General features: G+C 34.9%; 2 protein-coding genes across 2 annotated transcripts; both read right to left on the minus strand.

Annotated features, from left to right (window-relative positions):
• Positions 1 to 59: 59 nt before the first annotated feature.
• Positions 60 to 4,840, minus strand: LOTGIDRAFT_175510 (hypothetical protein; the record flags this gene model as incomplete). Its single annotated transcript, XM_009056972.1, has 3 exons — positions 60 to 1,237; positions 2,538 to 2,541; positions 4,817 to 4,840. 3 exons carry the CDS (start codon positions 4,838 to 4,840, stop codon positions 60 to 62), a joined length of 1,206 nt encoding a protein of 401 aa, XP_009055220.1.
• A 4,829-nt stretch (positions 4,841 to 9,669) lies between these two features.
• On the minus strand, positions 9,670 to 9,843 carry LOTGIDRAFT_145177 (hypothetical protein; the record flags this gene model as incomplete). Its single annotated transcript, XM_009056973.1, has 1 exon — positions 9,670 to 9,843. A coding segment is annotated over one exon (174 nt), but the record flags the coding sequence as incomplete, so codon positions are not given.
• Positions 9,844 to 10,406: the final 563 nt, after the last annotated feature.

Here is a 10,406-nt window from a genome sequence, read left to right on the forward strand (position 1 = left end):
TCATTATGATATAACAGTAATGAAATCCGAGGAACTACATAACGGAAGACCTACCAAAATTAAATATCCGGATGAAATTTCTCCAAATCATATTCATGCTGATACTTCTGAAGATGTTCTTTGAATTCCTTGTGCTGTTTCTCCAGATTTTTTGGCATTACATTGTATACATCAGTGAACATCTCCGTTGGATTGCAATACTTCCGTTCTTGAGCACCACGAAGAGCATCTTCCACGTCCCTTATTACACTCTGTTTGAAGGTTTCTTCGCGTTCCTCGTCCCAAATATCGTTATCCAAAAGATACTTTTTAAATCGAGTAATGGGGTTGAATCTGGTATCCCAGGTAGAGACGTCATCAGCATGGCGATATCCGCTACTGTCCACAAGAGTACTGTGATCTCCCACGCGGTACGTCATGGCTTCTATTAAAACCGGACGACTTTCAGACACACAGATTTCCCGAGCTACTTTAGTCACGTTGTACACTGCTAGGACGTCGTTTCCATCCACGCGGATGCTTGGGATTCCGTAACCAGCTCCACGTGAGGCAACTCCGTCACCGCTATATTGCTCCGAGGCCGGAGTTGAAATGGCAAAGCCGTTGTTCCTACAGAAGAAGATCACCGGACACTTTAAAACCGCGGCAAAATTGAAGGCAGCGTGGGCATCACCTTCTGACGTTGTCCCTTCTCCAAAATAGCATACAACACAATTCTCACTTTTGGACATTTTCATTGCATAAGCCGCGCCTGCTGCTTGTGGCATCTGGGTGGCCAATGTCGATGAGATAGTCATAAAATTGTGCTCTTTGGATCCATAGTGAACAGGCATCTGTCGTCCTTTAGTTCCATCCAGATCATTGTTGAAGCACTGATTTGCAAAGTCTTCAAGACGGAATCCTCGCCATAACAACACACCAGTCTCACGATATTGTCCAAAAACAAAATCTTCAAACTTTACAGCTGAAGCCGAACCGATTTGGGTGGCTTCTTCTCCAAAATTCGTCAAATAGAACGGAATCAATCCTTGGCGTTCGGCAACGTTAAGGGCTGTGTCCATAATGTTTAACGTCACCATTTGGTGGTACATTTCCAACAGCTCCGTTTTGTCTAAGCTTGGTGGACTTGCTCCCTGGAGAAGATGGCCGTTCCTTGCTAACACTCTGTAAACGGGAATTCGGGGGTTTTCGTCAGGATTCAGAAATTTCAGTTCGGTAGTTTTGGGCAATTTACCACCTGGAAAGTGGATTGGTTGGTCTGAATCTCGTTTATCAGAACTTGCGCCTGATGCGCATGCTTTTGGGATTTCGGTTTTGGACGCCTCGGCTTCGGTAGATTTGAATCGCCATAATTTCAATCCAGGTATTGACTTGGTTTCTTTTCTTCCGAAGATTACACAGTTCCTCAATTTACAGAGAAACATCTTACAATTTCCAATATGAAGTCCTTTTGCAATTATAACTACAACATGTAAAATTGTTGGTTTTTTAATCCGTCGTGGATTCACGTCTGTTCCGTTTATGTTATTTCAAAGTCCAGATGTTCCAATGATACACGAACATATCCCATCACTTCAGATCTCTAAAAATCCAACATTGTTTTCACAAAATAGTCCAATGATGCCCCAAATTTCAAGTAAAGCTGAAAGAGGCTGTTTTGAATATGGCTGTATGTCCTACAAATGCTACATACATATAAGAAATGTTTCACCTACTACATTAGTATTTCACTTCTTAAAGGCTCTGTCTATTTGTCACACTCAATTACTTGCCGTTAAAGAATGGCTTCGATTGACACACAGCTGTCAATCCGAAACCCTTTTAACTAGGCACGGTGTTGGAACATAATTTATAAGGCATATTCCTTATAAATCTGTCAAATTATGATGAATTGTTTTGTTCTATTGTGTAAACGTTTTCGTTTATTAACATTCTCCTTTATGTTCTACTTATAATTAATCATAAGGGCAATCCAGGTGCTTGTTCTGGATGAACTTGTGCTTGTGTGTAGTAAAGCAGGCAAGGACGAGGAGAGGGGTGTTGTTGAGGTGTTCTTTTTGTTTTCAGCACTTGAACTTAATTTCAGCTCAAAATGAGAATCTGGTGTTCGGTTTGTCTACAATTAAATAATAGTTCGTGGACGTTGAAAGTCAATGTTTTTCAGTCCGTTATTAAGATTAATTTCTAACCACTTTTCAAATGATAATCTAGTATTTGTTTGTCTACAATGCAATATTAGTTCGCGGACGTGGACAGTCATTATTTTCAGTCCGTTATCAAGATTATCTCTTGCAGTTATATTAATAAATATTAATAAAATTCTTGAAAAATATCTCATATTCAGATTGACGTATTTTATTATGACATTAATAACCCTGAACTCGTCTGTAGTAATTGAGCCCTAGGCAAATTTGCTTAACAATTTAAGATTTTGTGAATTGATTTGTGAATTGCCATTCTTTATAAAGAAAATCCATGTTGTTGAACTCCCAAATGCATGTTATTTGTATAGCCTCATTATTCAGCTTTTTAAATACCACCCTTTCAAGGTGAATATTTTGATTTTGATATTTATTGTCACTCAATAATATAACATTATGTCACTCTCAAATGTGCCTTATACTTTCATGATAGATATTAGTGTGTTCTTTTCTTATTTGTGTTTTAATGACACTTTGTTTGGCTCAAGGCAGATGGGAAAGGAATGCTAACCCCTTCTGGAACTATTGTGCTTCCTCTGGTCTTTCCTTTTGGAGTTTCAATGAATCCTAGGGTCGGGGTGCCAAGCAGGTGCCACAGAATTTTCAAAGGGGCGCAGACAAATCTTTCCCCTATGTAAAATGATGCAGAAAATTTTATTGGGGCAGCCATTGCCAGGCCAGCTTTATTTCTGGAGGGTTATGGTGGAGACAGATACATATCTGACACCTGTCACTTCTGATGAAATCTTTTATAAACACTACACACACATTACAATATTATTTATTCTTTAATCCAAAATCAAATCAGCATCAGATAACTACAGAAATATGCTGGAAACTATTACAAAATATGGTCTAAGGGGGATAACTTCATTTAATCAAATCATTTCCAAACAACAGTTAAATAGTTATAACGCGGAATATTACAAAAATTTAATTCTGAAACCTGTAATTCATTATCCTCTCTGCTAATATCATTTTATATATATAGGAATTGACATGTACAATTGTTTTATTATATGTTTTGAAGAGTGGTGTGTGCATAGTATATGAGGAATTTAACACAAATACAATATAGTTATTATTATACTCTTACCTTCAATTTTACTTACTATCATGTGGACTTGAACTCGCATAGCTGGACGACGATGGCGGACGAACGCGTTTATCGATTGAGCCACCGCACTTGACTGAATACTGCTTGTCGACTTTAAGATTATATGATTTAATTTTGTAGAAGAAGAGATTAGAAAAATCGTACTGGTTGTTCCAAGGGACTGGATATCATAGTCTACTCGGGCTAGGTCAATTGGTGAACTATGCGCACGTGCTTTTCGCAATAGCTTAGTGGTTAAAGTGTTGATCTCTTTTGTCTATATTATAGTGGTGGGTTCGAATCCCGGAGTGAGAATTGAATTGATGTGATTTTTTTTTAGAACTTTACTTATATAACCACATTCCTCTTGAAGCCAATGACGCAAATGAACACAATATATAATTGAATTCGGTCGGCCTTCGATAGAAAATATTCCATTCTCCTTGGAGAGAGGGTCGGAATGAGATATATTGAATATAAAGAATGATGAACTGAAAAAAAAATCACAAAAGCGTGCAGGATTGGGCCTTTGTTAACCTTCATTTGCTAAATGGTTGTGGTGGACGAGTGGTCTAAATAGCAATGTCACAATAGAAGGCGATATGAAGGATGAGGGTTCGATCCCTACAAAATTCTTTCAGAATTTTATTGAATTTATAAGTATAAATGGCCTTAATTCTCCTATTGTGTCAACGTCCGTGGTGGCCAAAGCGGTTAAAGGGTCGGGTTGCCAAGTAGAGGATGCTGGATCAATCCCCTCTCGAGCCTATCTAGATTTTTCTTCTATTAAGACACAAGGTTAGGGTTAAATTGGATAAATACTTCACATTATTGTCGGACCAGACGGCTCAGTGGTAGAGCGTTGGTCTGGAAATCTAATAATGCGGGTTTGAACCCTGAGGTGGGCAGAATTTCGGGTAGAATGTCGTATAACTAATTTTACATTATTTAGAACTAAAGGTTACAGTTATAATGGATAAAAATTCTAAGATTGTGTTCGACTGGATGGCTCAGTGGTAGAGCGTCGGGAGAACACGGTTGAAATAACGTCATCCATAGTAAGGACTAACATCCTCTAGAAACTTAGGTGGGTTCGAACCCCACGGGGAAATCTAGTTGTGAAAGATTTTCCATAGTGGGCACTCAAAACCACTAGAATCTGCTTTGGACGTCAAAAATACTTTAAAACCGAAAGTTGGGTTTGAGTGGGAATCGAACCCGGGTCGTTTGAACGATAGAAAAATGTAGGGAGGGATGAACAACTCTACGACCACGGCCAAAATAGGTGGGATTTAAACAGTTGTTCGTAAGTAATATTTAAAGTTCAAAGTCACAACCTACTATAGTAGTAAAATAGTAAGTATCTTCCTCTCTCTCCTTTTAGAATCTTGGAGGGACCCGGGCACCAGTTTGCCCCTCGGCTCCCCTCCTTGTCTCTCGTTCTTCAACTTTGCCCCTCGTTCTATCTATTGGTAGTGTCTTGCCTGCGGCAGGCCCAACGTGTCAACTGACATCTTACCTCTAGAGAACTCAGGTCCCTCATATTAGAATGAGAGAGAGAACATGAGACAGTGGCTAAAAGCCTCTGGAGATTTACCTGGGCTCGAACCCTCGCCGTCGAAACAGAGTTCTAGCCCAAGTCCACCATCCATCCATCTAGGCCATAGAGACCCGTTAGCAAACCACGAAATTTTAGCTCTTTTAAATGATTGTGAATCATTTATTAGATCAAAATAGTGATTTTATCGTAGTCGGCTTCAGTGGGATACGATCCCGGTTCTCGTGATATCAAGCTACTGCTCTAACCACAGGGCTACGGCGGACACAGCTTCAACTGGCGAAATAAACGATTTTATATGTGAACTTTTATAATAAATTGTCAAAATCGTGTATTAGTTGCCCCGGTAGAGATTCGTAACCTTGATATCAAGTTCGCCGACCGAGCACTTTGTCCACTGTGCTATCGAGACGACGAGAGAAACTTGCTTATTTATCTATATAGCTCTACAACCAGTAGAGTAAACGCAACGTCAAAATAAATGAATCTTGTCCAGCGTTCGATCCACATTGTTTTACTCAACGGCCATACGCTCTAACCACTGAGCCACGGAGACAGACACGATGAAGTGTTATTTTGTCTATATAGTTAAAGCCCTTATCAAATATTTAATAAAAAATATACTCGACGTGGGAATCGAACCCTCGATCTATCATTTCATATAAAGATCGTACTGTCGAGTCGACTGAGCCACTGTGACATGTACATAAGGTGGCCCAATCAGTATACTAAACTCTTGTTCTTAGTCCTCTGCAATGCAATATCACTGTCTGTCTTGATATAGACTTTTAACCTTAGCAGTCATTCAGCCAAGTGCGATGGCTCAGCCGGTTAAACTGTTCGTTCGTCGTTGATTATTGCGATTTGGGTTCGAGTCCACAAAAAGACAAGAAAAGGCAAAAAGGTAAGTAAAAACTTATATTATTCTTAGAAAACATTACCAATACGCGCGCACACACACAATAACTTCATAATAATAATATAATATCTGCATAAAACTAAAATAAAAACTCATAAAATAATATCCAACAACATTATAAACAATACCTGATATCACCTACGCACAAGACAAACAAAATAAATAAGCGGGTTTTGTACTTTTCAACTGTCAATAATTAAACTTTGAAAAAACATTTTTTTGCCAAAAGTACTATTTTTCCCGTCAAATGTTAAATCTTCGATGATTTCCAAGTTAAATGATATTTATCCTTAAACTCGCTGTATTTATCGTAACACTGCACGAAATGCACGTGCTGGGGCCATTGTGAATATATATCACTTGACGCAAATTCTCTACAACTTTGTTGGCAGCATTCCCAATAGCCTCTACCAAGCCTGTATTAGGAATTTAGCCTATGTGAAATATTCTGGCAGTAGTTCAGTCGGTAGCGAGCACAAGGACTTGATATAATATGACCACCCGAGTTCGAACCCCACGTGTTAAATATAGCGATTCCTTTTGTTAATGGCTTGCAATATATGATAAAGAAAACCTGTTTTTACAAATTTGGGAGATTCTACCAGACCAGATTGAGCCATTTCGATGATAAAAAATGGCTGTACTAATGTTTATGAATGTGTAAAAAATCAAAATAGTTGTGTTTCAAAGTGTCTGTCAGAAGAGATTTGAACTCTTGACCTCCTACCTCTGACCGCATACACGTGAAAACAACCAGGCTAAATTTAATCAAAGATATGACGACTCGGGTTCGAACCCCACGTAGAGAGTGTTTTACATTCGTTTAAATGGCTTACCATAAAAGATAAAGAAGGCTTATTTTTACAAATTCGGGAGACTCTACCCGTCAGGACTGAACCATTTCGGTGATAAAAATGGCTGTACTATTGTTTCTGAATGTATAATAAATCAAAATAGTTTTGTAGCAAAATGTCTGCTTAAAGAGATTTGAACTTTTGACCTTTCATCTCTGACCTCGTGTGCGCACGCGCAAGGAACCAGACTAAATTTATTCAATGATATGACGACCCGGGTTCGAACCTTGTGTAAAGGGTGTTTTTCCTTCGTTAAAATTGTTTACTATATATGATTAAGAAAGCTTATTTTTACAAATTTGAGAGATGTTACCAGACATGACTGAATCATTTCGAGAATAAAAATGGCCGTACTAATGTTTTTGTATGTATAATAAATCATTTAGTTATAATTTCATAGACATGCGGTCCATAAACAGACACATAATATTACCAAAATGCAAATGTATTTTCTAATCAAAATAATACTGCCATGCACACCAAATTTCACATTTACAATACTAATTATAATATAAGATGAAGAAATATTGGCATAGATTGCAAAAACATAATAATATCTGTAAAAATTGACAAATTTCATGCTTGCATAATATTTTATTCTGCCAAAAGGATGCTATGTTACTCTTAAAACCTTATTAACAAGCAACCAAGGCTACCAAATAAACGTAATTAACAATATAACCAAAGCTACCCAGTAAATAAGACTACAAAGTAACTCTCATTAACCATGTAACGAGGCTACCAAGTAACCCAGATTTACCAATTTAATCTAATTAACCAAATTACCATGGCTTTTTGTCAGCCTGAACCTTAATAATCCATAGTACACGTGGATTAGTTCAAAAATAGATAACGTGAGCTTTTGGTAACATTCCCTGAAAAAAAAATTGAAAAAATGCAAAGTTTCCAAAATAACACAGATTGCCTCTAAAAACTCTCAAGGCTTTCTATAAATGAAATCGAGTTCAAGCCTTCTTTCATTATGGCAATGAGTACAGGCACACGGTTAATTCATGCAGTAATATCAAACAGGGGATTTTTTGTTGCCTTCACCTATTTACATCTGTCAGGGGACCTTAGAAGTCAAAAGATGTTTATCAAAGAAGTCATAAAAGATATCCATCAAATAAGTCAAAATTGTCCTTCAAATATATAAGAAAATATCCACCAAAAAAGTCAAAATCATGTCCATCCAAGAAGTCATAACACGTCAATCAAATAAGCCAAATCATGTCAATCAAATAAATCAAAACATATCCATCAAATAAGTCAAAGCATATCCATCAAATAAGTCAAAACATGTCAATCAAATAAGTCAAAAAATATCCATCAAATAAGTCAAAACATGTCAATCAAAGAAGTCAAAACATTTCTATCAAAGAAGTCAAAACATTTCTATCAAATAAATCAAAACAAAAGAAAACTATACCTTTAATGAGTCTCTGTGAAAATCGTAACAAAACCAATAAATTGAGGGCATATAACTATTCTAATGTGATCAGATCTACAAAACATGAAATAAATGAATAGCACAAATTGTATAAGAGATTATCCTATCATTTTAATGTCACATCATTATTGGCGAGTTGAAATTTTGTCTACTATTGAATTGGGTTGCGTAAGTGAAGAATTATCGTGGAATTGAAGGAGAAATTGGAGTTTAATCGGACTATGTGATCTTTTTTTTAAATAAAAACTTCTTTGGAATGAAAAAAAAATGTACAATTCTAAAGGCTCGATTTTTTTGTGCAAGTGCAATTTTTAAAAGGATTATCCGCGACCGAATTTGTTAAATGAAAATCATTTTACAGTTCAAATAGTAACGTTTTATATACGTTTTTTTTTTTCAAGGGAAAGAATTTTCCAATTTTACTGGACCACTGAGACTACTTATGAATTTTTTTTAAACCTAATTTTAGTCGATAGTTTAATACAGTATCAAATCGATTTCAGAAATGGAAATCGGCGATCCATAATAAGTCTTCGGAGTACTGTAATTCGAAGCATTGCACGGAGGTACAATGAGTGCCTCTCAAAATAATAGAATACCCCACAGACCCTTAGGACCTCCTTTGTTTCTGGCTGTCCCTCTCTTCAAACTAATAACTCCCTTTTTCTACTGTCCTCCAATCTTCTATACGACTTTCCCAGCCTATTTCTCATCAAGACTCTTCTTCCTTACTCTTATTATGTCTGTTTCTTTTTCTTTACCTTGCTATAATCTCTTCTCCTCTCTCTCTGATCCGCCAAGCTACTACACGACATTTCCTGTCTATTTCTCATCAAAACTCTCTTTCGTCCTTGCTCTTATTCTTTCCTCCAATCTGTCTGCCTCTACTCTTTACCTTGCTATCTCTACTCTATTTGACCCCTGTAAATTCTACTACTTAATTCAAGCTCTATATATGAAAAAAATGGGAAAATTCCGAAAAAAATGGGAAAGTTTCATAAAAATGTGAAAATTTAAAAAAAAATGTGAAAATTTCAGAAAAATGTGAAAATTTCAGAAAAATGGGAAATTTTCATAAAAATGTGAAATTTTCTAGAAAAATGTGAAAATTTCAGAAAAATGTGAAAATTTCAGAAAAATGTGAAAATTTCAGAAAAATGTGAAAATTTCATAAAAATGGGAAAATTTCAGAAAAATGTGAAAATTTCATAAAAATGTGAAAATTTCGATAAAAATGTGAAAATTTCATAAAAATGTGAAAATTTCAGAAAAATGGGAAATTTTCATAAAAATGTGAAAATTTCAGAAAAATGTCAAAATTTAAAAAAAAATGTGAAAATTTCGAGAAAATGAGAAAATTTCAGAAAAATGTGAAAATTTCGAGAAAAATGTGAAAATTTCAGAAAAATGTGAAAATTTCGAGAAAAATGTGAAAATTTCAGAAAAATGTGAAAATTTCAGAAAAATGGGAAAATTTCAGAAAAATGTGAAAATTTCTAGAAAAATGTGAAAATTTCAGAAAAATGTGAAAATTTTGAGAAAATGTGAAAATTTCATAAAAATGGGAAATTTTCATAAAAATGTGAAAATTTCAGAAAAATGTGAAAATTTCAGAAAAATGTGAAAATTTCGATAAAAATGTGAAAATTTCAGAAAAATGTGAAAATTTCGAGAAAAATGTGAAAATTTCAGAAAAATGTGAAAATTTCATAAAAATGTGAAAATTTAAAAAAAAATGGGAAAGTTTCATAAAAATGGGAAAATTTCATAAAAATGGGAAAATTTCATAAAAATGTGAAAATTTCGAGAAAAATGGGAAAATTCCGAAAAAAATGGGAAAGTTTCATAAAAATGGGAAAATTTCATAAAAATGTGAAAATTTCGAGAAAAATGTGAAAATTTCATAAAAATGTGAAAATTTCATAAAAATGTGAAAATTTCGAGAAAAATCTGAAAATTTCATAAAAATGGGAAAATTTCAGAAAAATGGGAAATTTTCGAGAAAAATGTGAAAATTTCTAGAAAAATGTGAAAATTTCATAAAAATGGGAAAATTTCATAAAAATGGGAAATTTTCGACAAAAATGTGAAAATTTCAGAAAAATGGGAAAATTTCAGAAAAATGTGAAAATTTCTAGAAAAATGTGAAAATTTCAGAAAAATGTGAAAATTTTGAGAAAATGTGAAAATTTCATAAAAATGGGAAATTTTCATAAAAATGTGAAAATTTCATAAAAATGTGAAAATTTCAGAAAAATGGGAAAATTTCAGAAAAATGTGAAAATTTCAGAAAAATGTGAAAATTTCAGAAAAATGTGAAAATTTCGA

The sequence above is a fragment of the Lottia gigantea genome, assembly GCF_000327385.1.
Source record: "Lottia gigantea unplaced genomic scaffold LOTGIsca_294, whole genome shotgun sequence".
Taxonomy (NCBI): Eukaryota; Metazoa; Mollusca; class Gastropoda; family Lottiidae; genus Lottia; species Lottia gigantea.